This window comes from Labrus bergylta, chromosome 7 (assembly GCF_963930695.1).
Source record: "Labrus bergylta chromosome 7, fLabBer1.1, whole genome shotgun sequence".
NCBI lineage: Eukaryota > Metazoa > Chordata > Actinopteri > Labriformes > Labridae > Labrus > Labrus bergylta.
Genome location: NC_089201.1, coordinates 24,637,200 through 24,665,026, shown reverse-complemented (window position 1 = coordinate 24,665,026; position 27,827 = coordinate 24,637,200). Strand labels below are relative to the sequence as shown.

Genomic DNA, 27,827 nt, shown 5'->3' with positions numbered 1-27,827 from the left:
TAAATAGCACACATGCCTTTGCGATGTATTTAGAGTGTGCAGGCGTTTGCCTACAAAAATAAATCACCCAAAATTGGTGCCTTCTCTTTCTGAGTTTGTTCCCATGGAAATTCAACTATTAATGTTGTTATTTTTATTTTTACTAGAATCATACAAAGTTTAATAATCTGTTATGGTTACAGCCAAAACTGTGTCAAATGTTAAAAAGTATGTGTCAATGTCTTTTTTTATATTTGGTAGGCCTAGTTTTTCATTTAATGCATTTTCACTTTGGCAATGTTTTCTCCATGTTCTGCAAAATTATTTCATGACTTACAGATGTTAATTAATCAGTAATGACGAGTCATATTCAGTTGGTTAACAGACGTTGGATTTATTCATAAGTTAGCAAAAAGTAGTGACAGGCACTCTAAGAAACAATGATTCTCTCTGTACCACAGGCACAAATCAAAAACGCCGCCACGGCATTACGTAGAACATAAGGCGTCTGGTTAAGTAGAATCTGTAACACATTTTTAAGCTTCACGCTGTGCTTTCAATCAGGACTCGGGTAAATCAGCAGTTAAGTAAACTTTCCCTTCAGGATGAATTAAATAAAACAGACTGCAATGAGTAAAATCTGACACAGAATTCAAACTGAATATGAAGCACAATGATTTGTTTTTTGAGAAATGAATATAAAATATTTTCTGTAAGAATATAAATCCAATAAATATGTTTTTAATACTGCTAAATACAAAAATATAATCATCCAAGACCACCCGAATCCACCAAATCTCACTGACACGGACTCACCGGAGACATGAGTGCATAGATAATCACAGCACACAGAAGGCAGCATCTACGAAATGCAAACGGGAAAACTGAAAAAAGCCCTGCTTCTCATCAACAAATAGACTGAGCTACCTTTAAGACAACATGCTGTCTTTGTAGATGCTTCAATCTGCCGCTCTCTGAGGACAACGTCAGCAAAATGTAATCCTTTAAACAAACAGGGCTGTAAACCTCAAACATTAAGACGTGCACGTTCTTCTAGAACAGCAGCTCTCTGCAAATATTACATTAAGAGTATTTTTGAATTCTCCTACAATGTTATGAAGAAAAATGGTACTCCTGTGAAATATCTATATTTTTCCTGTGTTTCATCTAAAACGTCCAATAAATGGAATTAACCATCCAATCTAATGCAAGAATGTGTGTTTTTCTTTCCATTTGATCTGTGTTTCTGAGGTCCCCCCCCCCTCGCTTCTAGGCCTTAAAGCTAAGATCAAGTGAAGTATCTGACTTTTAAACATTTATAAAACAGTGCAATGCTTAATGAAGAGTGGAGATAAATCTGTAAATGATTATTTCTTGTAAAAACTATGTTAACAAAAATAAGACTGCATGCATTATCTTTCATGTGGGCAAGCATGATGACCTAGAACAGATTTAAAAAAAAAAAAAAAAAGGTGATATTCATAATTTCCACTTACAACCAAAAACACAGAGTATAAGTATTCTTTTCACTCACAATGTTTCAATCAATGTTTTCAAGTCATTTTGGAGCCCTGTCATCATTTTAAGACATCAGTGTTATTCTGAAACATCTCCAGAAGGAAAACAATACTTCTCTTTGGCCCTGAGGGTATTAACAGCCATTTCTTTCAAATATGTATGATCCAGTGAAGTATCTATAAATTAACCAGTTAAAGATAAATGATTTGTGGACAAAAAAAAAAAAACTCTGTTAATTTAAGAGGAAGAGACTTCTGCCCTGCTGCTCTGTGTACCTTTCACCTCAGCAGATGAGGGTGTTCATATTGTTCAGTGTTGTCAGTGTGGGGTTGTTACAGTTGGGGGGGGGGGGGGGTCAGTGCTCCTGTAAAGCTCTCTGGCAGTGGTAGATCAGGCAGTCAGGCAGGTCGGGGATCGGGGAGCGAAGCCACACGGCCAGCGTTCCTGCATTGATGCGACAGTGCATCAGACATGGCTGATCCGGGAGGAGCCGGCAAGCTACAATACCCTCCATACCTGTGGGTAAAAGAATAAAACATTATTACTCACTAATAATGTTAAACATGAGAGAAGCGGGGGTTGGATTTAATGCATGGAAAGTATTGGTGAAATACTAAATGTTTGCAAGGTTCATTAGAATGCTGGATGTTTTAAAATATTCTTTCCTGATAAAATATAATAGCGACCAAAACAGAAACTTAAAAAAAGTAACAAAAGATGATTAAAAGCTCAAAAGCTCAGAATTAAACGAGAAAGTCCACGTGGAGTTGAGGTTAAATGTCAAAAAGAAACTCTTAAATCTGTACCATTTTAAATAACTAAAACTTTGGGGAGTGACGTGCATGTGTGAGAGGGGCTTCGGATTACCTATGATTTCCACCACATGAAGCTGAAGTTTATTCTTCAGCACATTCAGAGTGGCAGTGAGAGATTCCCGGTCTTCCCTCATCAGCGTCAGGTTCTGCTTCGTATCGTGAGAAAACGCCAGCCACATCGTCCCGTACTCCTCTGTGGACACCGTCAAAGGTCTGAAAGAAACATGTGAAGACACAGTAAGCAGCTGATCCTCTTTTTGCAGCCACATTTTGAAATTCAAAAAAAGAAAATAGTCCACCTGATGAAGCTGGCTAGAGGCAGCTTGTATGAAAACTGAACCGACTGAGGTGTCCCGACAGAACACATGAAAGACATCACCCCACACACTTCAACAAGAACTGAAGGCCTCTTCACAGTCAGGCTGTACTGACACACAACTACACTGTCACCTCTCACCTCCTGCACAGGGCTCTCAGACACACTCGACACCTGAAATAACCAAAGAAAATACAATTTAATATGAAAAATATAACAAAGTTTCACAAAAAAATGTTCACCACAAAAACATACCTCAAGTTGATCTGAGTCCAGCTGTAGCAGCATCTGCTGAACGTCAGAGTCAGAGGAGTTTAAAATGAAAACGACGAGTGCTAAAGAGTCGTCTCCCTGCACATGACAGGCTGAGAGATGGAGGCTTTGGTGGGAGCAAAGAGCAGTGATTTCTGAGCGGGAGAGTCCGGAGAGCTCTGCAGGAAGATGAGAACTCAGACACAAGTCTGTAGGCTTGTCAGGGTCTTCAGCAGCTACAACACCATTATCCCTAATAATAGATGGGTTATTTGCCGTCACATCCCTGTCAGTTAAGTCGACATCACAGGTGCCGTTTGCAGTGCTGAGGTCCTGAGAGAGTTGTGGTGGAGACTGTGGTGAAGCTAAATCCAGTTCTGACGTGATGTTGGAGTCCAGGAGGTTGTTATACAGTAAGCTGTCCACCATGCTCGGAGGAGAGACGATGGAATTTGATGTAATCTCGCTGCTGCCTGAAGACGTGCCCGGACATCTTGCTTTTCTCCTGAACCGCTGGTTTGTCAAATCTGATTTGCCCATCTATTGAAAAAGGAAAACGTTTTAACAGTGTTGCATATATGTCAAAATACAACTATTTTATTTATTATTACCCTCGGGACTTTTCACACTTAACCTGCAACAATGAGTCCTTTGATTATTTGTCAAACATCTGATTTATTGAGTAACTATTTTGATAATGGATTACATGAACTGAGTCTTAAATGTGAATATTGTCTGGTTTCTGTGTTCATCTATGGAAGTATACTGAATGTCTTTGGATGGTGGACAAAATGCCAGTCGTATTTATTGTTATTTGACAGTTGTACCTCTAACAAATAAAGAGGCATAAAGAGCTCACCAGACACACAGAGCTCTGGGAGCCCAGGCCAACAAACAGCGACGAGGCAAGCTGCTGTTTCTCCTGCTCAGGCTCAGGGGTGGGTGTGGGAGTGGGAGTCTGGTTGTGTGACTTGTCAGCCTCTCCCTGCTGGCTGGGTGAGCGGAGGGGACTGGGAACCTCCACCTGGGCAGTCTCCTCAACAGACTCCCTCTTCGAGAGGTAGCCCTCCCTCCCCCAGACCCGCTTCACACCATCCAGCTTCAGAGTTGCAGAGCTGAAATCAAAAAACATGAATGATGCCGACAGAATACCTGCTGGGCCTTTTTTTTTTTTTTTTTTTTTGGTGTTTGCTATTTTAAATTCAGAGCGCAGAAGTATGCACAAAGTATCCACGCACCCTCCTTTGTGTGAAAGCTCAATGCTATCCCCTGACAGACCGGAGCTTACAGACAACAGTGTAGGAGACTGCCTGTCTCCGATGCTGCAGGAGGACATGCTGATGGGTAGGGACAGACCGTATGGCTCCAGGCTCAGAGCTGAGAAGACAACTTAGTCAGAGCACATCCAAACAAGCCAGCACACACAAAAGGTTACCAAGTCTGCCACATTACAGTATTCAAATAAGTGTCACCTTTCTCCTGAGCCAGTTCCTCTTGCCGCTGATGGGGAGGTTTGTATGGAGCGGCGCCAGCGGCCAACGCCTCCGACACAAATCCATCCAGAAATGACAGAGAGGAATCCACCTGCAGACCAAACACACACAGCTGTAAGTTTGATCTTCCATTGGAAAAGCCTCTGCAGGACTTTCAAACAGTATGTGAGAAAATGTAATAACCCCTTCATTTAACATGTACATGTTATAATTACAACGAATGTCACAAAAAGAACTTCAGGATGTCCTTAAACAGCCGGTTGTGAATTTAAAATGTTATTGCAGATCTCCTCGTGATTAACAAAAAGCCTCAGCACAAAGGAGTTCTGTGGTTAAACCAACCCATCTCATCACACCAGACATGCCACGACAGATGAAGCTTAATTTTTGTTATCCCTTTTATTTTGAAAAATACTGACAAAACTGTAATTAGCTGTGTCATTCAAGTTTTTGCAAGTTTTTTTCCAACCGCTCAGAATCAACAAATGCTTTGCAGGTGAGGGATTCGGCTTTTTTTTTAGTTTTTTCTGGCAAATAAAGTTCCAACACCGGCCAAAAGTATGAAAACACAAGGTTTCTTTAACCAGTGTTTACTGACTGGTAGCACCGAATCAGTGGTCTGGCACGTGTCTATGTTACCTCCAGGGGTTCCCGGCTGGCGTCTCGAGGCAGCACCCTGGCTCGTAGTTCAGAGTCTTGGCTGAGGTGCTGCAGCTCCTGAGCCCTCTGTCTCAGTGCTGTGTCCAGGGAGCTGCTGTATGTTTCAGAAACCTCCCGAGCCACAGAGACGCCCGCCCTGCCCTCACACAGCTTGGTCATGGCTACGAGCACCCAGCTCTTGGTTTCACTGCTGGTGTTCTTAGAGTCCAGTAGTTTAGAAAGCAGGCTCAGGACTGTGGCCGGATCAAGTTCCTCACTTAAATGGGAGTATTCACCGAGGACCTGTGCAGGGCGAAGTAAAGCCGGAGATTTAGTGTGCTCAACATATTGTGTTCTGATCTCAAGTCTGTCCTTCTTCACCCCTCTGACGAGCCATCAGAGGACACAGCAACACAACTCGAAATAAAGTGTTTGGATTATGACCAAACATGATTATGATTATGAAATGACCTGCCTTTGTATATATCATTTGTAACACACTATTTTCTTCTTACATTTGCTGTTCTTTGAAACCCTGGGAATGTTAAGTAGTCTTTACTCAAACACTGATCAGAGTCTTGGCTGAGGTGCTGGAGCTTTTGAGCTGTTTCACCTCAGCTTCTTCACTGCTCTTCCACTAAAAACAACACAAGCTGCTCATAGTGCTCTTATTGTGCAGAAAAGCTCTCACCCAGCTGATGACCTGGAGGAAGCGCTGGGGGAGTTTACCAGGCCCTCCCTGCAGCAAAGAAACGTATGAATCCACAGCAAACTGCCTCAACTTTCTGTCTTCCTCCACGCTATCAAATCCTGCAGCATTGCAGAGAAATGAAAAGAACAGAACAATGACCATTATCAGCTATAAACGACCGAACTGAAACATTGTAAGAATGCGTTAAGTGTGTGGCTTATCTCACCCTCAGACAATAGTTTAAGGAAGCTGTTTGGGATATCAGGCTGCATCACGTCTCCACCCACTGAAAACACTGTGTTCATGGTCTCAATGAACCACTCATTGTCCGGGGCATATGTAGAGTGGTATATAGGAACACATCAACGCAAGATAGGGAACAAATAAGATATATAAAAACAATTTAAAATGTTATTTAAAAAAGCAAATATGAAATGTTGTGGCACATTATGTTCTATTAAATAGTTGTAGTAAAAAAAAAAACAGAAAAGTCATAAATGTCTTAATATACCACTGAATAAAATAGCATTGCCTTCAACTGTGTTTTACTAATGTTTAAGCGGCATCGGTATAAGAATCATGAAGAGAATAATCTGCATTTGTTTGCCTCATAAACTTTATAAAAGAAGTGGAAAAACTGAAGCGTTGCGCTCAGCATTTGGAGTGTGTCGTTAGGCGTCATCATGAACACAGGGGTTGAGCTGGAAAGCATAGTGCATGTCTGTAACATAACTACACCTATATTCCAAATGGCAGGCCACTGTGGTAGCAAATTGTCAATCACACGGCAGGTGGAGCTGTGGTCTCCATTTTACAGAGCCATCATTTAAAATATAACCATCATGCTGTAATAAAGAAGACCCGAAACAACGATTGAGACAATAACCTCATTAGGCAATGATTTCTAATGTTTATCAAGGAGGATCATTTTGTGATGTATTCACACAATCGCTTCTTTTGGTTTTTTTTTGCAGCTACTGAGATCGCCCTCTGCTGGCCTTTGGCAGACATGCAGGTTTAAGGCGCCTCAGCACTGGATTCATTTTTTCCTCATCAGTGGATGTATCCACCTGTTATATGTATTCTATGTTTGAGAACCTTTTAACTGCTAGAACTTGAGGCTTATTGGGCAAGACAGAAGGTTTCCATTTCTAAGAAACAAATGGGATTTTGGTGGCCTTAATAAAAACACTTTAGTCTGTGTTTAAGCTCAGTGAAAAGCTGAAGGTACAACAAGTGAAAGAGGAAGCACTTCTTTGCCACCATAAGTTATGCAATGCACAATATTTTGTTGACAGTGACGTTCCTAAAATAATTGGTTTGAATAATATGAAGAAATGTATATGACATGGAGGGGCTGTTGTTTAATGATCAATATGAGTAAAGGATATTTTTCTGCCAGTTCTGCGACCTTTCCCACCAGGTCAGTGGTAGTGTAGTCGTCTTTACTGATCCGCAGAAACTCCAGCATCTTTTCCACGATGACCGTCACGTTCTGGGCGTTAGTGATCCGGAACAGCAACTCCAGTGTCTACATGAGGGGGGTGAGAAAAAAAAAAACGCAAAATCTGTTAAGCCTACAACAGTATGAAACCAAAAACTAGCCTACACGAGTATGTGGCTCACCTCACGCTTGATGATGAGGTCGGGGTGATCGAGGCATTCGATGATGGTCATCTGATGCTGCAGGGCCAGTCTAGGATCCTGCTGGACCACATAAGTGAGGGCCTTCAAGCCTACAGTAAAAAAATAAATAAACAAACAGTCAATGCATGGAAAATATACAATCTAGATGATCTTTAACTTTTAAAAAAAGTGTTCTTTGGATCTTACCAAGATATTTGAGGTTAATCTTCTGCGACAGAACAAAGTTGCCAATGCACTTTGCAGCTTTTTCCAAAAGTTCCGATTTGGGATGAATTGTGTAAATACATTTTACACACTCGTACAATATTGCTGACAAAAAGAGAGATCACAGAAAGTGAAGAAGAAGTCTGACTTTTTCAAAAACTTTTTTTTTTTTTTTTTTTTGAAAATGGGTACTTTAAATTTGTCATACCATAAGTGATGTTGTGATTCATCTCTGCTCTTCGTAAGGACTCGTCGAGGACTTCATACATGATCTCACTTGTGCTGTTGAACAAAAACCAAAGTCACAATTTGAAAGAAGTTGGACAAAAAGGGAACCACTGATTACAGCTTTTACACACACAAAAAAATCTAGAGACAAACCGAGTCATAAAAAGTACCTGTGGTCATTTTTCCCAAGCAGTGAAAGTATTCTGAGAAGCTGAATCTGCAGCCATGGAGCAGGGACACTGTGATAGTTAAAATCCATGGGCAGTTTTCCTCCCACCACTTGCTTCAGTATGGTAACAACACTTGCTGTCAGGTCCTTATAACCTTCTGGATTCTCCTATTACAAAAAAAAAGTTATATGACTGAATTACATCAGAGCAGATCAAATCAAGATGTCTGTATAAACACAGGTTGTTTGTGGAACTACCTTGATCATCTGTAGGTAGATGTGCAGTGAAGCCGTCATGACACCAGGATCCTTGTCACACAGAGCTTTGCGAAACTTATTGTGAATGTGTTGAACTTGATTCGGAGCTATTTGGTAGAATTTATACAGCGCCAGGACTGCTTTCCGACGTATGATCTCTCTAGAAATGTCAGGAAAGAAAAAATAAAAACACTCCTTTAAGTTTTAATCCTCTGGTTAATCGCATGTAAACATACACCCGGACACATACAGATAAGTAAAAAGGCTGGAAAAAAAAACATGTATTACTTTGGGTGATTAAGTTTGTCCTCCACCAGAGGGAGGATCGCAGGAATCATATCTTTGGGGAACATCTGGCTGACCACAGTAAGAGCCATGCACACTTCAATAAGGTTTGTGCTCTGAAGATCCTGAAAACAAAACAAAAAATAGGTCAACATCCCTTTTTTCTGAAACCAGACGACAAAGGCTTTAACAGCTCAACACCCACCTTTAGTACGGTATTCACAAGAAGAAGAAGCAGCTCGTGATCCTCGTTCAGAAACAGAGAGACAGCCAGGTAACCTGAGAATCATACAGACAGTTGTTTTCTGCTCGGAGAAAGATGCAGTGGTGCTGTACAGTTAAAGAAAATGATTTCGCTGTCATGAATAAAAAATAACATACCAACTCTTTTCTCCAGAGCAGTGCCTTGTTGAGCCAGTTTGATGGCATGAATGTAGCTAAATGACGCTTCATATCCGAGCATTTCACAGTAGGTCGCTCTCACCATGAGCTCCTTCATCTGCCTCTGATTATGATACAAGCAAGAAACAAACACATCAATCAATACTCTGAATAGTGAACTTTAAATTAGACCAAATTTGTAAATCAGAAGAGTCGTACCATGGAGGTGTTTGGGGAGGACACCTGTTCTTTGATAGACGTGAGCTCGCGTTGAATAAGCTTTTCCTCCTCCTGAACAACCAAAAACACAAAAACGAACAATTACACCATCAAATATTATCTGCGAAAGTCTGTGCAACCACACTCTACTTGTTGTCATTGATCATGCTGGGTTTAAATCCACAAAGTACATATCAGAAGCTTTTAAAGAGATGATTCAAGTAACTTATTAGACCAAGCATTTCAAAAAGTAGAAAGAAAAGAGTTACAGTCATAATCCTCCTTTCTGATCTGGTCAAAAATTAAATAAAAATCAAGTTTAGAAGTCAAGAACTATATTTCCAGAGGTCAGACCCTCCCGTTTTGCATAAGGCATAGCATCTGATGGTCAAAGCCTGAACACAGCAGTTACCAACAGCGGCTTTACTTCTGAGGTCAATGAATGAGTTAATTTAACATTAAAGTAACAAGTTAAGATCAGAAAGGATCAGCCAGTGAGTAGTACTTAGTATGCAGTTTTGTCAAACATTTTACCTAAATCAACATTTTTAGATGATGTGAGTTGGATATCTCACTTGGAAATTGCTATTCTAATACTATTTGTATTTATTGTTTGGTCATATTTTAATTTTAAACACTGATACAGTTACATTACTGTCAGCCATTGATAAATGTCACATGCTTTTGACGGTCAGAGCATCCCAGTGAACTGAAGCTGTTTTTATATTCGCTTATAGGTCCATTCTAATGGTGCATTCAGGTGTTTGTGGGACATTACAGCATTCAGGACTTCAGAAATTGCTGACAAGATGAAGCAATTTTTCACAGCTACGCGAAGTTTTCCTTCCAAGTTTTCCTTTCCTGCAACACAGTTTGAGAGATCCAAGTCTGACTTTATACTTCCTGTACACTCACGTCTTTGATTTACACCTGAACTGAGGGTTTAAACATGTAAACACAGGTTTTTGAGTTAGCGCAGGCAGCTAACCTCAGAGCACATCATCAGCTGCCTACTCTCGTTATTCACCTCCTGAACTCCAGTTAAAAACCAGACTCACATGTTTGGACGTCAGCTCAGTGATGCCCCTGATGAGGTTTCCTAGTTTTGAGGTGGAGGACAGTTTTGCAGCTCCGGGCTGAGAGTCTAAAGACAAGAGGCTCGGCAGAGCTGTCAGGGTCTTCTCCACAACATCGCTCATTTTGTCAGCGAAAAGATAATCTTATCAGCTGTGTTCGGCCTTTAAAAACACACTTCTTAAATCATCTATCCATTACATAACAGCCCCCTCAACGCAGCGTCTGTTAACTTCATAGGTTAAACATGTTAAAGAGCACAAGAGGGACAGTGTTTTGCCTGCCTGTCGGCCATTGTTTTGATTCAGCAGACTGATGGTGACTCGTTGATGATGTCACTTCCGTTTGTGTTTGCGAAACTTTATTAGAAAACTTTGACATTAACAGTGAATATGAGGTCTAAGATAACTCAGCAAGACAAGTCAATAGTCGTAAAACAAACAAAAAAAAAGATAAATTAATAAGAATAAAAATGAGGACGTTTTGGTATTCAAAACTCAGTTTATTATGTTTGTTATACTTTGATAAACAGTCCCTTGTATAACTGTACACTAAACTACAATAGAATAATTACAGTAAATATGAAATGACAGCCATTGGACAACTGCATGAAAGGAGTACATTCTAAGAATTTAATCACGTTTGAATTTGTCAGTATTTAGATATCTAGAGGGGGACCACAGGTTCAGGGTGTCTGCAGTGACTGGATGTGCACAAAGAGCAATAAGAGGCCTCCACGGCTGGAAACAAACAGATGAGATGTAAATCATTATTTAAAAACATAGAGGTGGACAATAAACACCATATATTAATATAGTTTATGTGAATGTGCTTTTTTTTTTATATTGGAATAATATTTGCAGGTGAGTTGCTGTTAAGAATAAAGAAGGCTTGTTGGGGTGTACAGGGTGTGGAATTAAAACACATCTATTTGCATCTTTTTTTTTTAACCTACAAACTTTGTACTTTACTCGTTATATTTTAAGATCCTTTATTTTGTATATTATTTCTAATTGGCTTTAGAATCATTTATTAAAAGCCAATCTAACTGACTATCTCTCATTACCCCAAACTTTAAAATCATTTCTGCGCTCTTTTGTAAAAGGTAGACAAGTAAAGCTGAAGCTATTTTATAAGTGCTTCTCCAGTAGATGGAATTTGATTCCTTGTATCCCATTCACTTCCACATACGCATCCCTCTTGTATCTTTTGTGCAGAGAAACAAATAAATAAGTAATGTCCTTTATGTGGGCACATACAATACATCACTTTATTGTGTCACTTCTATCCTAGACTGATGCGAGTCACTACCAATATTTTTTTTTCTGCAATATACATTTTACATCTTAAGTTGTAACCATTAGTACTTCTGTGCAATTTTCTTTCAAACATACCGTTATACAAGCGTGCCAGTTGGTTTAACTAATCTCTGAAATATGTAAACCTCCCTTGGCCATGAGACTGGAGTATATACAATGCTATTGATATGCTCTATGTACAACCCAAGTCTGAGTCTCTATCTCTGTGATTGTACTCTAGCAAACAGAAACATCAGTGCGTCTTCAGTAGGTCTGTCTACCATTTCATCCTCTGTGTCTTCACTCTTAAGCCCAGATCTGGAAAAAACAAACAAATATGTATCATCAGAAAAGGTCAAAGAAGGCTGCAAAGTTGGCAGATCAAACACTAATGACCGACATCTCATACCCGAAGAGTGTGGTCCCAGGAACCTGTGCTGAAGGCCGTCCCATCTGGAGATACACGCAGCGTGCTGACACGGTTCTCATGTCCGAACAGAATAGAGACTCTTGTCCCTTTGAGAACATCCCAAACATTTATAGTGTAGTCGTTGTAGCCGCCAAACAGTAGCCGCCCTAAGAGGAAAAAACAAGCACACGCTTTTAATAGACTGACTCTATGCACTTAAATACTTTCTAATGACCATAGGAACAATATTCAATAGTGTACATTTCTTACCACTGAGAGAGAAATCAACACTGGAGACTCCAAATATGATGCTCTCTTTAGAATAGATAGCCACTTCTCTGTCTGCCCTTAGGTCATACAGGCGACACTGAAACAAAGGTCAGTGTTTGAATTGAAATGAGGATTTTTAATATGTTTTGTTTGCACTCTGAGCTGTAGATATCTGGATACTTACTGTAGCATCATCTGAGCCGGATGCAAATGCATCTCCACTCGGATAGTATCTAAAATAAAAAATAAAAAACAGAACAGGCAGCTACATGAGGATTAAAATACTCTCTGAAAGCCTCTTCATGTAGGATTTGAACTTTTAGCGACTTCTAGTGGTCATATTAAAAAGACTAAATGGGCTAAGAGAAACACAAAGCTTCTGTTATGCATTATGAAATCCAGCATGCCTTTTTGTCTCTTCTTCCTGCACAGAGGGGGGGACACATCTTGCTGATAAATCCCAGCAATATGAAAATACAAATGCTTTTGTAATTTTACTATAAATACATGACTGCATGTTAAATAGTTTAAACCCCAACAGCAGAGCTCTCTGTGTGTGCCTACAACTGATTTTAGTGATCTTTGTGAATGGCATTATGAAAGTCTTACGCAAAATCAATTCTCAAAACAGTGTTTACATTTTGCACTATAAACTGAAACAAATGTACCATACAAAGTAAGTTCTTTGTTATGTTAGGGCTGCTGTAATCTAGCCATATAGTAATAAGAAGTATGTAGGATGAAAGCAGAGGGATCTCACCTGGATTTTCATTTTAATTTAATTATCGAGTCTCAATTTTAATATAAGATCATTATGAAGATGTAATAACACAATTCAGAAAAACTCAAACTATCAGAATTTGAACTAAATTGCGAATAAATAAAATATGTTAACAAATAGCCAAACTCAAATTTGACAGAAGCGGTCACTTACCGCACACTGTTTATGTCCGATTCATGAGTTTCAAAGGACTGAATACACTGTCCTGAACGCATGTCCCACACGTTGGCCTTCTTATCACAGCCCTGCAATGTAACCGAATAACGTTGAATAAGTACAACTCAAAACTGATTGATGTTGAATTAACAATAAGCTGTAGTGAAAGTTCAGAGAAAGCAGGAGGAGTCCTCACCCCCGAAACAAACGTGTTCCCGGTCTCAGAGGGGGCCAGGTCCAGACAGAGCACATCTGCTGCGTGTCCATGGAAACTCTGCAACAGCTGCCCACTCTCAACATCCCATAATGCACATGTCCCATCACCGCTGGATGTAAGGATCTTAAAAAACAGGCAGACAAAGACGAGTAAGAATAACTGCTGCTCTGAAGTTGGGCCCATACTGCAGGCGGCTATAAATGGACTGTCGGTGCTGCGTGAGGAGTCATGTGACCAGGATGTCAAACCAGGAGCAACTGGCTACTGTGAATTATTTACAAGGATGAGAAGCTCCTTTCCCTGCAATATGGAGGTATTGATTCTAATTAATAATGGGTGAGAAACAGTTATGAATAGAAAAGCAGCAGTGTTTATTAATAAATGGAGTATTAGTGGAATATTCAAAAACAAGAATATTATGCCTGACATTTCACTCAGTCCCTTTTTTGTAACTGATGGTCATGTTGATGGCGTATATTAGAGAGTCTAACCTGCATATCTGAGTTGGTAAAGCTACAGGCAGACAGGTAGTTTGTGTGCATGGCCACTGACTTCTTCTTGGCTGCTAGGTTCTCATTTTTGTCCAGAGACAGAGGATACACCGAGCATTTGTTGTCCAGGCCCCTGTGGGGGGAAAACGAGAAGCAGGTTTCCATAAAAACGGAAACCACAGCGATGAAACAGCACATTGGGATCATCAGTGATTTTAAGACACTCACCCACAAGCCACAGCACAGCCAGAGGGAGCGTAGGCGCAGGCCATCACCCAGGTGCACGGCATTGTCACAGCATGCTCCTGAAAAACATCAAAAGGCATCAGAAGCAGTGTGAGCCACACTGGGACAATGAAATCAATCGGGTTCATTAGGAAAAATTAGAGCAGAATAGTATGCTTAGAGCTCTCTGATATCACCAGTGGTGCAGTTTGTGAAGCATCAAACATCTTTTAAAACTAACAAACTATAAACACTTCTTTGCTTTTGTGTTTGAAAGTGTTTATTTACCTTGTTTGTAGTGAAAGCATCCCATACAATCACTTTTCCATCCTGCATAGAAAGATTAGACATCAGTACAAAATAAAACCCAATTTATCCAATAGGAAAGCAGCTCTTTAAATAACTGTGCAAGCTGAGTTAAAAGCAGAACAAACAGTAGCTGGAGAAGCAGTTTGTGCGTGTGTGTGTGTGTGTGTGTGTGTTTGGACCTGAGAAGAGCTGACGATCCTCCTCTTGTCCTTACACCAGTCCATACACAGAACTTTGTTGCCGTGTCCCTTCAGGGTCCTCCGGGTCTTCATGACAAACTGACCCAGCCCTTCCACCTTCTCTGCCACCTGGTGTACTGCACACACACACACACAGACAATACACAATACATTATCTCTCTACTGTATATCATTAATATGTAGGGCTATTCCCTGCAAGATCAGGATTAAACAACAGTGGGTCTAAATGCAGGAAAACATTGAATTATAATCTTTGAATCATCTGTCATGCCCATTAACTCATGGGAGCATCTCTACAACATGCAATACAAACAGGTAATTTTTCCAGTTTTGTTTTTTTTTATTTTTTTTTACACATTTCGATTTATCATCACTAGTTTTGCCATTTGTTAAGACATGACTGGACTACACAGCAGGAATGTGGATGGAGGCAGTGTGCTATAAAATAGGGAGCAAAACAGCTTTTTTTTTGGAGTCGTATGTCAAATCAAAGATAGCAATAGGACAGAAATCAGTGCAAACAAATTCATAACCATTAATCTCGAAACATTTCCCCCCCTCGCTTAAACACATTTGGTCGTAAAAACAGAGATCTTATAGTTGTTTTTCTTGCGGTTATTCGTCCCGTCCCACTGTGATCGCCGAGGTGATTTAAGGCCTCTCAATTTTCAGCACTCACGCTCGACATCGTGCAGCTTCGCCCTTTCCTCCTCCAGCTTCGTCTTCAGCGTCTCCGATTCCGTTTTGAGATGGGTCAGGGTCTCGTTCAGCTGTACCTCCTGTGTCGCCATTTCAGGGATTGGAGGGGATCTCATATATTTCCTTTGTGCAGACAGCGATCGGCAGCGAAAGGGCTTAAAGCGGAGCTAACAGCTGATGCTGCTGTCATGACGTCACGGGGAGAAGATGCTTTCTCCAGTTGCCGGAGGAGGAGGAGGAGGAGGAGGAGGAGGAGGACCCTGCATCCTGGTGATGCTGCATCCTCACACGGCCTCATTACTCAACAGCTAAGAAGTGCATTCATATGAAGAACACATTAGTGTTTGGTCGTCATGAAGAAATGCAGTAGGAGCAGGAAAACCCCCTTTTTTGTTTGTTTTTCAAATAAAGAATAAAGGAAAAAAAAAAAAAACATAACATTAATTTGCTTTCACAAGAAAAATATTCTGCTAAATAAATTAAACTCTTATGTAATCATGTGTCTTGAGTAAATTGTTTAAAATACTGTTGACTTTTATTAATTTCATTTTCACATTTTAACACTGAGAGTAGTTACTGAGTTTTTCTTTCAGGGTATCAGTTAGCATAAGTTACAAATAGAGGCCATCAGATGTGCTTTTAAACAAACATACATAACAAAGAAAGTATTCTGAAGTGGATTGAGACCAAATGATTTTGATGTTGGGCTGCTCTCTTCAAATGGATCATTCTGTTCAACCACCAGCTCATAAACATAAATACATTTCAGTTTATTAAAAAAAATACAAAAATCTGAACAAATCTTAAAAACCTTTCCCTTATGGAGTTGTTACGTTAGACAGGCATGATCTCTGCATTTAAAAAGTCTACATTGTTTATTATATTTATACTTTGTTAAATGTGTTTACATATTCATATATACAATAAGAAGCAACCGCAGGTCATTGCGCTGTGAATTAGTCATTAGTAGTGAAATGTTAAAGGCCGGCTGGCTCAGATCCTGATGAGGAAACCCAGCTGGAGGCTGCTCGGGACCTGCAGCAGCTCCAGAGCCTGTAAGGATGGGCAGAAAGGAAACGTGACCTGGAAGCGATAGTCCGAGTCCAGCATCAGCTGTGAGGAGCTTTCACGATCGTGGAGTAATGACTGCAACGAGAAGAAAGGGGGATTGGATAATGAAGTGCATGGAAGGAGTAACACACCTCTGAATTTTTATAGGCTAGTTGCTGCCTTAATAAAATGTGAAGATTAACAAGAGAGCTCACCTGCACTTTGCGGACGAACGAAGATGACACCCTCTTCTCAAAATCATCGATGGGTGTGTAGGAGTTCAAAATCTTCACAATCTACAGATAAAAAAAAACACAGCATGTTTCTTTACAAGCTTCCTCGACTTTGGTATTAGTTTCTCTCTTCATACTTCTTATTTCTCTTGAGTGCACGCTTCTCCCGAGATGTTTTTTTTTTTTAATCTTAAAAGTGTGAGGACTGCAGAGGTCACAAAGCCTATTTTGTCTCATCGTGTTTTTTGTAATATAAACCTCTTTATTAAAATATAGAATAAAAAAGAAAGCGTGGAATTGAAGAAAGTACCTGAACAGTGTTGAGTTCGGTGCATTTTTCAGCGACATCCTTGGCGTCGTCATCAGTGGACTTGTTGACCTGCAAAAGCCAGGCAGCCTGAGACAGCGGCTTCAAAGTGTCCATAGCATTAGAGCTCTGCAGTCCTTTCTCCTTCAGCCACTCCTCCAGGTAACTGATGTTGCACCTGAACAAACAGAGAGAGCGATGTTTAGACTTGGCTGCAAAAACTGCATGTTCATAATAAAAAAAACAACAACCACAGACCTGATCTGCATCCCCTTCCTGCAGGAACACATGTCTTTACGGAGCATGATGTTGTTGAGGGTGGTGGCACCAACCAGGAAGAAGAGCTGCTTGACGGCCTGTCTGATGAGGCCCTGCTCCATGTCGTGCTGGCTCATGATGGAGAGGAAGGTGCTGAGCTGCTGGATGATGGAGGAGATGGTGTAGGTCTCCGAGTCCTCGTAGATGCTGTTTGAACGCTTCCTGAATCCTGTCGGCTTCATGCTGGAAATCCCCTGCAAACTCTCATGCTCCAACATACCCGGTACTGAAGGACAGGAATGCAAAGAAAACCCCTTTCAGTTTTAGACTTTGTCAACATCTGCAAGTGATGACGATGAACTATGTATATTACCAATTGCGGGAGTGAGGCTCTTTTCCATGACAGAAAGAAACTGATGGTAGATGTGGATGGCCAGGTCGCTGAGAATCTGCCTGTGCTCTGACAAATCAAAATTCTGCAGGCAGTTCTTCTTCTGTCGAGGAGTACTCTGTTTCATGAACTCCTTATACAGAAATAAATCAAAACAAGTATAAAATACAACTGTATTGACAGACAAAACTATGACAAAAGAAATTCAATGATTTTTTTTCACCTCCTCCCCGCTGTATTGCTTCAGACAGTTTAGCAGCTGATATGTGTTTGAGAGCCAGAATGACAGCACCTCAAAGTCTTTGTGATAATTCTGAAACAAACACAGAAATGTCAGTTACATTTAAAAAAAAAAGTTTTTAAATACAATTTCATTTCTCAAATACTTAACAGACATTTTATTTTATTTATGCAACGTAGAAATTTGGCTTCTGCCTTTTTTTCCCCCAATCAATTAAAAGCAGATGAAACTTAAACCTACAAACAAAGAAAATGCAGACTGAACAGAAAATGAGGTGGCCAACATTTCCCAGCTAATTCAAGATATTGTAATAAATAATTATTGTTAGGTGTATAATTTATAGTCAGTCAAACTCTGCATGCATTTCGACCTAAGTTAGAGCATTATTTATCCTCGTATCTTTCGGACTGGAGCTACATCGGGTGGTTGGATTTTTGGGGGACACATAGGACTTAGGATGACATGTATAGCACAAAGTAATTAAGATGAAGTATGGGTAGACTTCCAAATGTGGAGCTCTGAGAGACTACAGACAGTCTGCTTGTGTTGCATTGTACGACCTTTTCCCCTTCATCTGAATCAAATCTCAGCATCGATAAAGCTCAACATGTGCTCTGTGTGTGCGCCGGAATCTCATCGCTCACTCAAGAAATGTTTCCTATCAATGCGACCTTTGGGTTATAATCATTATTTATTCTGAAAAAAAAGTTATCCAACTGAGATTCAACCTTACCAAGATGACCTTTTTGACAGCCGCGATCATTTCATTCATCAGAGATTTGAGTTTGTCTTCATCGTTCAGGTAGTCGACATGGCGGATGCACATGAAGAGGATGAAAGCTGGCAGCCTGGGCATCATATTAACTGCCACACCTTTGGGTTTTAAGTCTGAGAGAAGAAAGAGGCACGTTTTGTGGAGTTACCATTAAACAAAGACACTTACTAAAAAGTCAAAAGAATCTTGAGGAAAAAAAAACTCTTAAAATGATTGGATTTTATGTGACTATCACAGACTAACAGAAAAAAAAGTCAGAGAGCAAGAAAAACCTAGAATGATGTTTTGAATGAGCCTGGGTCCATCCTCTCGTTTGTACTCCAACATGCCGAGGAAATCCTTGGGGATGGCAGGCGCGGACGTTTGTTTCACTGTGTAAGAAACGTTGTAATTATGAAGAGGTAGAATATTGATTTATTTATTACTAATAAGCCACAGCAATAGCTACCTCTTTGTGATGTTTCAAGGCTTTTTATTTGACTCCGGAGTTTCTTTATCAATCTGTCTTTGTGATCAAGCATCTCCTCAAAGTCCTGAAAGAAAATAATTATTTGTTTCTTCATTTACTACCAACGAAGACTGAACTCAATCATCTATCCATATGCAGACACACACAATATTCTCAGCAGTAAGCCGTGAAATGTCCTGTCTCAGTTTGCTCTTGGCCTCGCTCTCCATCAGCTGCTGTCTCTTCAAGTGATCAGTCTCCTCTTCCAGCTCCTCCAGTTGTTCTTGAAGCTCATTTTTCTGCTCCTCTAGCTCGCCCGCTTTCTCCTCCAAGTGCCTAAAAAGAAGCAAAAATCAGAAGGGCTCAGAAATTTGCCTCACTTCTTTAATCAAGAAACTCAGACTTCAATCTGAGTTGTACCTGCGTTGTGAGCTCTCATCTTCAATCTTCCTGTGGAGAACATTTGTGATCTCCTCTGTTTTTTCTGTTTGATGGCATGGAAAAAAAAAAATCAAAAGTTGAATACTATTCAACATTAGAGGCCCACAGAGTAATAGTTGGAATAAAATACTCAGATCTACCTGCCAGTTCTTTTCTCTGCTCCTCCACATGAGCCTCCAGTTCTTGTTTTTGTCTCTGCAGGTCAGAAGCCTGCAGTTTCAGTTCAGGTATAACCTGTGGGTCACAACCAAATCATGTTCAATTCTGCACCGCAGCTATCTTGAGAAGGGAAATATAGAATCAAGAACGCAGTAACCCACTGAGTTTTCACTGCTGAGCCTGGAAACCTCTTGGCGGATGTTCTCGTTGACGTTGCTCTTCTCCTGAAACAGGTTTTGCAACTTGCTGTTCTCATTTTCAAGATGGTCCACTTTCAACTTCAAGCCCTCCACTTGGGATTCATATTTTTCCTTCTGCTCCTTCTGGTGGCTTTCAAGTATTCTGCGACACCACAACGGACAGAATCAAGAGTACACAGATTAAAAACACTAGAAAGCCCTGATAAGAATGAAAAGATTGCTTAAGATGTTTGTAAAAATTTACCTGCTAGCTTTCTGTAGACCATCAAAGGCTGCAAGCATATCTTCAACTTCATAAACCTTCTCTGAGTTGTCTGGACTTAGCCTTCAAAGAAACAGTGAGTGAGATTGAATGCCTTACTTTGAGAAAGAAAACAGCTCTATTAGAGAAAGGACGAACGTCTGGATTACCCCAAAAGAACCTCCTCTTCAACAACACCACCCAGAAGTTGTCTTGTGATATCGTTCACTTTCACTGCAGAGAAATATTCAGGTATCATCAGCAAACTACTTTCTCATTATGTAGGTGTGTTATTTTTTTACACAAGAAGGCCGTACCTCTTGCTTGATCAGACTGTTGCTTCATTTTTCGATCCATGTTATTTCTCTGGTTTTGCAGGTTGTTGAGGTCTCGACGGAGCTCAGGGATGGTTTTAACGTGTTTGGTGAGCTGGATGACCTGTTCCTGCAGGTCAGCGTTCACCTGTCCAGCCTCCTCCATCTTACCCTGTAAACCAACTCGCTCTTCTTTCAGTCTCTTGATCTCCTCTTTCAGAATTTCCACTTCCTTCTCGTGGTCCTGTCTCTGGATCTCAGTGTTGCTCTCTGCAATCCTGCCAAGAAGCATCTCATCAATAAGGGCGAGCTAGAATTAACTGTGGATGAAAAATAAAACTAGACTGCTTGTTTTTATGACTTACTTTCGAAGCCTTGCCTCATATTCTTTCTCTTCCAGAAGACTGCTCTTTATATGATCAAAGTTCTCTGTAAGAGTTTAAAACCAGTAAAAGAAATGTTCAGGGCACAGTGGCAGTAAGAGTAGCAACATATTACAGGAATCTTGACTCATATTACCCTTTGCCTCTTTGAAGGATGCTTCAAACTTTTTCTCCAAGTTCTGCTTTTCGAGTTTTAGTGCATCCATGTCCTTCTGAAGCAATGCAATTGTCTAGAGCGAGGATTACAATGTTTTTTTTAAATTCTGCTCTATAGACAAACAAAAAGCTTCTAAGGCACAAACGACAGAAGAACATTTTAAAACTGACCAGACCAGCGTCTTCTTTCGCTTTCTTCTCTCTTGCCTCGACAGATGCCTTCAGGTGAGTGGATTTTTCCAGCTTCACCTCCAGACCCTGAAGCTTCTCAACGGTTTGAGAGTGCGAGTTGGCCAAGGTGGTCAGCCTCTCCACCAATCCACAGTTCTCCTTGCTCTGTGAGAATACAGGGAGTCAGATACCTCCTGTACGTACAAGCCTCTGCTAACTTATCTCTGGAAGTGTCTTCACCTGCTCTTCAATCTTTTTCCTTAGCTGCTGCACCCTGTAGGAGAGCTGAACGTTGAGTACCAGGCGACGCATGGTTTGGAAACGCCGGCGTGCCAGCCATGCTCGAGCGTACTTCTGCAGAACCAAAGCTTTGTGCTCCTTCATCATCTGACAAATATTACAGAGAGCAGTGAGGTGTTTTTACCTTATAATGAAACAAGCTGAAATCAATGCCGATTTCTATGATTGAGAACAAAAGCAAACAAGACCATTAGCAACAAGACTGTTGATTTGCGTGTAGTTATTTGATATGCCTGTCATCCCTGCCAGGGGTCAGGCGATAAACAGTAACTACCAAAACAGCCTAAGTTTCTTTTGTCAGAAACACTACTTATACATGTACAGGAAAAGATAAGCAAAGGGCGATATATTCATACATTTCCTCATAGCAGCTTTCAACTAGGTCATAAAGATGAATTAAATCAGTTACACACCGTCTTGAACTGTTTGCGTGCCTTCCATCCTCGTGTGAAGGCCTGGATGGTGATGGATGCCACACGGACGACAAGGTAGATCTGCCTCATGCGGTACCCTTTCCAGTGTCTCTGGATCACCAGCGATGCCCAGCCCTGCTTCAGTGTTGCAGCACTCACCGTTTTACTGAAAGAAACAAGCCCATACTCATACGAGGACCGCAACAGATACAACAAAGGCTGCAGGAGGTCAAAAGAGGAAGTCTCACCGGATTGTCCTCTGTCCACGGATGTACTGTTGGAGGATGATGGCCGCCTCTCTCATGCGCAGGTACTTCCTCCTCTGGCTCCACCCGCGGACGTGTTTCTGGATGGTCACACAGGCTCCTCTCAGGCGGTCCAGGCGCAGCTTCTCCAGGTACGCTACCTGTCCCGCTCGGAAGAAGATCTTTGTCCGACCAAACTTGTACTGGTTAGGGTCCTAAAGATCAAGCAATGAGGACCGGGCTACACAAACATGTGGTGCTCAACAACTCATGACAATGCTGTGTTTAAAGATGGATTAACCTGAATCAGCCTCTGAAGGACATTCTTGCAGGTCTGCTTCTTGTCACTGAGGTCGGCCTCCTGATGCAACATCAGGATACTGTACCGGCTGTAGAACTCATTGTATGTCCACCTGCAAACACAAACCATGCTAGCTATGTCAACACAGGCACACAGAGATGAGAACACTGCACCATGGCTAATATATTATCTAGAGAATCACCTGGATGGATAACTCTGTGCGCTTATACGAATTGTTTCGAGGACTCCGCAGGCACGCAGCTGCTGCACCACCCTCCTCGAGTCATATCTCAAAAAGCAAGCAAAACTCTCTTAAAACAGGATTACAAAAACATATAAATATGTATTCAGATGAACACAGAGGGGCTCTTGTCAAATACAGTTTCATCAGAACTCACTCAAACGGGAGCTTTTCATCGTTGGGCTTAATGCAGCGCACATAATGAGGAGTGGTGGCGTTCAGTGTTTCCATCAGTAAAGAGAGGGAGCTGCAGAACTACATTCAAACATCAGAATAATAAAAAAAAAAGAAGTTAGGGAATTCAATCTCCAGTGACCATTAACATTGAGTAAACATATCCACCTTATCTCCCACAGAGGCTCTCAGCTGTTTACTGGCTGCCTTCACTCCAGGCCTGGCGGGCCTCACTTTGACACCTTTACAGTTCACAGCACGAAGCTCCTCCTCTTTGAAAAAGTTGGCCAGAAAGGGAAACTGATAAGAGTTGGAAATGGGAGAAATGTGTTCAAACAGGAGAAATAAAAATGCAAGGCTTAGCATTAATGACACATACACTTAGCAATAGAAACAGGGCCTTTCATTACCTTACTGGCTCTCAGAATGTCAACAAGTTCTTCATAAAGAGTGTCCCTGTTCTTTTCAAGGAAACCTCTGCATTGATATTCCACCTGTTGATGAGAAAAAACTCATATATTTTAAAGATAGGAGTCTTTGGGCTTTAGAGGTCATAGAAGTATAAGTAATGGGTTTCTACGGGTCAGCCAGACTGCACCTTGTCTGCAAAGTGTTGAATCGTAAATGCCTCATTTGATAACCTGGGCTTCTCAAACAGAGGATTGTCAGCTAGGTAGTTGAACAGTTTCTGCAACCAGCTTTGATCTGTGCCTTGAGGAAACTGTAAAGGGAAAAAAAAGTAGTGTAAAGGGTGCATGGTAACAGTAATAATAACACACTCAAAGGGAGAGGTTAAGGAAGAGAAGAAAAAGTTACCAAACATTCTTCATCAAGCAAGTCCAGGATCCCCATCTTTGCTTCAATCAGATCAATGACTGGCTGGTTGTCATAGAAATCTATCAGTGTCCAGGGGATGTCCTCTCGCATGTACTCCTCTTGCTCCAGTTTAAACACGTGCTGAATAAAAAAAAAAAAAAAGGCAACAAATAGCATAATAACCATTGGAGCTGATGAGAAGATGATTTCAGTGCTATGAAAGGATTTAGCATGACGGAGGGCTCGTACCAAATTGAACTGCTGTTGAAGTTTTTCATTTGCATAGTTGATACAAAACTGTTCAAAGCTGTTGACGTCAAACGTTTCAAAGCTGAGGACAAAATACCAAAAACATCTCATTTAAAACTGCCGGTTAAAGACACAGGAATGATCAAGCAGCTGAAGAGAAAAAGTGCTATTACCCATAAATGTCCAGAACACCAATGAAAGCGTGCTGTTTTCCTGGAACCTGCAACGCTGTGTTTATCCTGTTGATAATACAGTCGAACAGATGGGCGTAGATCTGCTTGGCTAAAGCATTCCTGGCATTCACCGCTTTCTCTTTGGGCACCGGCTTCACCACCGTCTCAGCCACCAGCACGATCCTCCGGTGGCAGAGCCAACGCACCAACCCCTCTGCGCTCACACCCAGCAACTCACAGAAGACCGCCAGGTGTGGATCGCTGAGCTGGAAGATAATACAAAATAAAAACGTTTTAAGATTTCAGCTCGCAAGAAAAACAACTAACTTAAAGAGTTGATACTCACTGGAACTGAGGATTTGTCACTTCCAGAGTCCTTGATTTCCACATTTCCCAGATGCAGAATAGCCGCCAAAACTTTGAAAACATCTGACTGAAACTCTTCCTTCAACCCTGAAGAAGCAAAGAGAAGACACTCGTGTTAAAGTTGAACTGCTTGAAGAAATGACCATCTGACATCTAAAGGGGTTTCTACCTAGGAGGGAGAAGGTCCGTTGAGTCTCCTCCATGTCTTTCTTGTCATCTACCCCTTCAATAGTCATCTCGCCGCCCATGCAGGTGTACTGGAACTTATCTGCACTCACTGCAGATAACAGCATTACATATAATATCATTTATAGTATTTATGAATTAGGCGTTCAAAGTGAATCAAAGTCATCACAACCAAAATGAAGAACTCACACAGCTTCAGGTTCTTGAACTCTGGCAGGTGAGCACAGGAGCACATCTGATAGAATATGTGATAGTTCCGCTCGTTGTCTGCCTGAATAAAACAGGAGCATCATTATTACGGAGGACATAATGAAGAAAACATATTGACATTATCTAATCATACACTACCTGAAACACAACTCTGGATTTCTCTAAGAGATACGTCCTCATGTTGGCCCCGATGATTCTGAACTTCTTGTCAAAGCTGATCTCCGTGTATTTCCCAAAACGGCTGCTGTTGTCGTTCCGGGTGGTCTTTGCGTTTCCAATTGCCTGAGAAAGAAATTCACCTGAGGTCAGCAGGCCTCGTTCTCAACGTTAGACCGAAGATCAATTTCAGGAATAAACACAGCAAAGATTGATCTTGGCCCCTTTTACTGTATTATTCAGGGTTCACTCTTTTTAGAATTTAATAACTTCATCGCTTTGTTGTCATGGCGATTATTTTGCTCAGATGGACATCAAATACTCCCCATTCTCCTGCTCATTGGGTTCAATCTGCACTTAACTGTGTAAAGTTAGAGAACATTACCCGCACAGGGTCTCTAAATAATCACTATCCAATGTGGTCCCCCCCTTCTTTTCCTATGTTAAGCAACTACCTTTGAATGTAGTTTCAGAGAGATAGATGGGAGCATATATGCCAGTGGTGTCCAAACTTTTTCTCTTGCGGGCCAAAATTGTCGTGTTGGAATCGCTTGCGGGCCACAGGTTTTGTTTTTTTACATATAGTTAAAAAAAATAGTAAGGCTTTGTAGATCAGAATCAAAAGGCTCGCTAAAGAACCCCTTTAAAAAAAGGAAATAATAAAATAATAAAAGGAAAATTTTGATTTCTTCGTTCTACTTTATTTGTTTTTTTCTCAGAATCAAGCCTGTAACGTGGTTCTTTTTTTTTTGGAAAAGTTTTCTGCATTTAGCTCAGGTCATTAAATGGTTAAACAACAGTCTTTGCATATGTTTTTTTTTTTCATAGTTTACAAAAAAAATGTGGAAAATAGTAAAAGCTGTAGATTTAAAAAAAACAACATACATGTTACTGAACATTTTCTATTTTAGGAATATTGTTCAGCCCTTGTTAACATGAAAAAGAAAAATAAGATAATGTGCCAATCTTAATCAAGACCTCGGGCCAAAATCTTCTGATTCTTCATTTGACGTCACAGGCCGCAAAAAATCCCCTCAAGGGCCGCAAATGGCCCTCGGGCCGCACTTTGGACACTCCTGATATATGCAAATGTATAAATATGGGTGTATATGTAAGTATTGTAAATGGACTGTACTTAAACAGTGCTTTATTATTTTTGTGACAACTCAAAAAGCACCTTTACACCTCTAGTCTGTCACATCCATTCATTCATTCACACCACATTCACACACAGATGGAAGAGGCTGCTGTGTAAAGTGCGATGTTAAGGCCAACGGGTCTTGGCCAAGGACACTTCAATATGTGAATTGAAGGGGCTGGGGATCAAACCACCCACCTTTCAACTGAGAGACGACTGACTCTAGCAAATGAACCACAGCCATCCCAACATATGTGCCTAATAGGATGGAGGACATGTCCTATTGTCCTTTAATTCCCGCGAATGCTAGTGGACTGGTATGTCCCACTTATTGAAGTATTTGTGTCGAGTTGTTTCTTTAATTTGTTTTGTTGCATTAGAAAAAAATCTGAATAACAATTTACAAGAGCAAATTAATTTGGTAGACAAAAGAAGGAAGTCTCACAGCTCTGAAACATCAAACATGTCTGTAGCTTAAAGAAGAGAACAGCACAGTGAACCGTTGCATATTCATACCTCTGTTATTGGATTGGATGCCAGGACTTTGTCTTCAACTCGAGTTTTACTTCCAGATTTGCTTACAACAGCAAAGTACCTCATAGCGTATCGAGCGGACACTGTCTTCCCGGCTCCAGACTCCCCACTGACGATGATGGACTGGTTCTTGTGGTTTCTGAGAGATAAAAATGATGCGTGTACAGTTATAAATTATGTGTATATTCTGATTTATGTTGATCATTTCCGCTATTATTTACCTGGCCATCTGCTTGTAAGCCTCCTCTGCCACTGCAAATATATGAGGGTCCATGTCTCCCATGTTCTGGCCTGAGTAGGCATGAATGATTGCATCGCCGTAGACATGAAGCTGTTTGTATGGATTTACAGCCACCAGGATGATACCTGAAAATAAGAGAACCGCAGAAGATAAGCCAGGAGGAGCACAAACCAAAGACACCTGCTTTAAAAAAAACGTTGGACCACCAGTGATTTGCTTTAGTACCACAGTAGGTGTAGATGATTCTGGACTCCACAAATCGCACTTTCAGATTGTGAAGGACTGCAGGTTCATGCAGGTAGCTGAGAGCTGTGAGGTCGTTCTCCCCCACCAAGATGTCCGGGTTACGAAGAGGAGGGAGCTGAGGTTTAGACGGGTCCACGGGGTGGTTGTACTCCTGCACAGTGACAGGTTACATAAAAGAGCCAAGTCAGCTGCTTCCTCTCACCCTCATAAATCCACTAAAGGTTTTATTGGTCACATTTTACTCACTTTGCCATCTTCAAGGAGCAATTCAAGAGCATTCTCCCCAAAGTGAAAGTCTCTGCTGATCTCAGCTGATTTCCACACATGCTCTGCATCTGGGATCCAAACTCTGTTGTACTAAAGGAGGAGATTTTAAAGGTGTCATGTAAACAAGTTATTCAGACTTGCTGTAGAGTTACATACAACACTGCCTAAATGTGAAGCATTCCTCTGTAAGGACTTCATCTAAGTTAACTATGAGGAGATGTATCTATGTTTGCATCGTCAGCAACTTACACAGACGAACTTTTAAAAAACTGAGTCAAATGGTTTAACTTTAGGCACTTTGGTACAGCCTCTTTTACATCTCAGACGCGAGCCTGAACTCTGAAAAAAGTTTCCATATGTCTCAGAGAAACCACTTCAAGGTAAAACTATCTGTTTTAGAATTTAAAAAGACGAGCTTTTCTCTTACCTGGGTGTACAGCTCAAACACAGCCATCATTAAGCATAACTGTGTTCACTTCTCCGGTCAGTGTGTTTGTTTATCACCTGTTCCTCACACTGTACTTTCCCGGTTGCCAACGAGTTTTTTTTTTTCCCCTGCCCCTCTAAACTTTGTGCAAAG

At 40.9% G+C, this 27,827-nt stretch overlaps 3 protein-coding genes across 5 annotated transcripts; all 3 read right to left on the bottom strand.

Moving 5' to 3' along the window:
* Positions 1–153: 153 nt before the first annotated feature.
* ap4e1 (adaptor related protein complex 4 subunit epsilon 1) lies at positions 154–10,463 on the bottom strand. Of its 2 annotated transcripts, XM_029282392.2 has the most exons (22): positions 10,153–10,291; positions 9,873–9,955; positions 9,095–9,166; positions 8,876–8,999; positions 8,700–8,773; positions 8,498–8,619; positions 8,210–8,369; positions 7,953–8,119; positions 7,763–7,836; positions 7,537–7,659; positions 7,330–7,439; positions 7,095–7,234; positions 5,930–6,042; positions 5,704–5,822; positions 5,013–5,315; positions 4,353–4,464; positions 4,119–4,257; positions 3,740–3,995; positions 2,884–3,420; positions 2,612–2,802; positions 2,365–2,525; positions 154–2,013 (listed from the first exon to the last, which is right to left on the bottom strand). In XM_029282392.2, exons 3-22 carry the CDS (start codon positions 9,095–9,097, stop codon positions 1,853–1,855), a joined length of 3,189 nt encoding a protein of 1,062 aa, XP_029138225.2. In that variant the 5' UTR covers positions 9,098–9,166; positions 9,873–9,955; positions 10,153–10,291; the 3' UTR covers positions 154–1,852. The 2 variants fall into 2 exon arrangements, with proteins under 2 accessions (XP_029138225.2, XP_020514600.2); XM_020658944.3 differs by lacking the exon at positions 9,873–9,955 and having other exon boundaries at positions 10,153–10,463.
* A 186-nt stretch (positions 10,464–10,649) lies between these two features.
* gnb5a (guanine nucleotide binding protein (G protein), beta 5a) lies at positions 10,650–15,469 on the bottom strand. The gene is made up of 11 exons (XM_020659181.3): positions 15,204–15,469; positions 14,504–14,640; positions 14,304–14,345; positions 14,019–14,095; positions 13,791–13,923; positions 13,279–13,422; positions 13,080–13,171; positions 12,330–12,378; positions 12,146–12,242; positions 11,876–12,042; positions 10,650–11,784 (listed from the first exon to the last, which is right to left on the bottom strand). The coding sequence occupies exons 1-11, from the start codon at positions 15,337–15,339 to the stop codon at positions 11,773–11,775; spliced, it is 1,086 nt and encodes a 361-aa protein (XP_020514837.1). The 5' UTR covers positions 15,340–15,469; the 3' UTR covers positions 10,650–11,772.
* A 263-nt stretch (positions 15,470–15,732) lies between these two features.
* Positions 15,733–27,798, bottom strand: myo5c (myosin VC). Of its 2 annotated transcripts, XM_020658927.3 has the most exons (40): positions 27,675–27,798; positions 27,227–27,337; positions 26,960–27,131; positions 26,715–26,859; positions 26,476–26,632; positions 24,804–24,947; positions 24,645–24,726; positions 24,439–24,546; positions 24,250–24,356; positions 23,904–24,169; positions 23,731–23,812; positions 23,482–23,622; positions 23,264–23,386; positions 23,076–23,159; positions 22,834–22,965; positions 22,649–22,746; positions 22,453–22,539; positions 22,251–22,362; positions 21,953–22,164; positions 21,705–21,870; positions 21,232–21,378; positions 20,992–21,156; positions 20,801–20,894; positions 20,647–20,710; positions 20,285–20,559; positions 20,138–20,201; positions 19,971–20,051; positions 19,688–19,868; positions 19,508–19,601; positions 19,347–19,410; positions 19,094–19,262; positions 18,927–19,011; positions 18,751–18,849; positions 18,437–18,591; positions 17,686–17,775; positions 17,445–17,595; positions 17,072–17,357; positions 16,817–16,991; positions 16,489–16,569; positions 15,733–16,369 (listed from the first exon to the last, which is right to left on the bottom strand). In XM_020658927.3, exons 1-40 carry the CDS (start codon positions 27,702–27,704, stop codon positions 16,217–16,219), a joined length of 5,232 nt encoding a protein of 1,743 aa, XP_020514583.2. In that variant the 5' UTR covers positions 27,705–27,798; the 3' UTR covers positions 15,733–16,216. The 2 variants fall into 2 exon arrangements, with proteins under 2 accessions (XP_020514583.2, XP_020514591.2); XM_020658935.3 differs by lacking the exons at positions 26,476–26,632; positions 26,715–26,859; positions 26,960–27,131; positions 27,227–27,337; positions 27,675–27,798 and having other exon boundaries at positions 24,645–24,722; positions 24,804–24,944.
* Between the last annotated feature and the right edge of the window lie 29 nt (positions 27,799–27,827).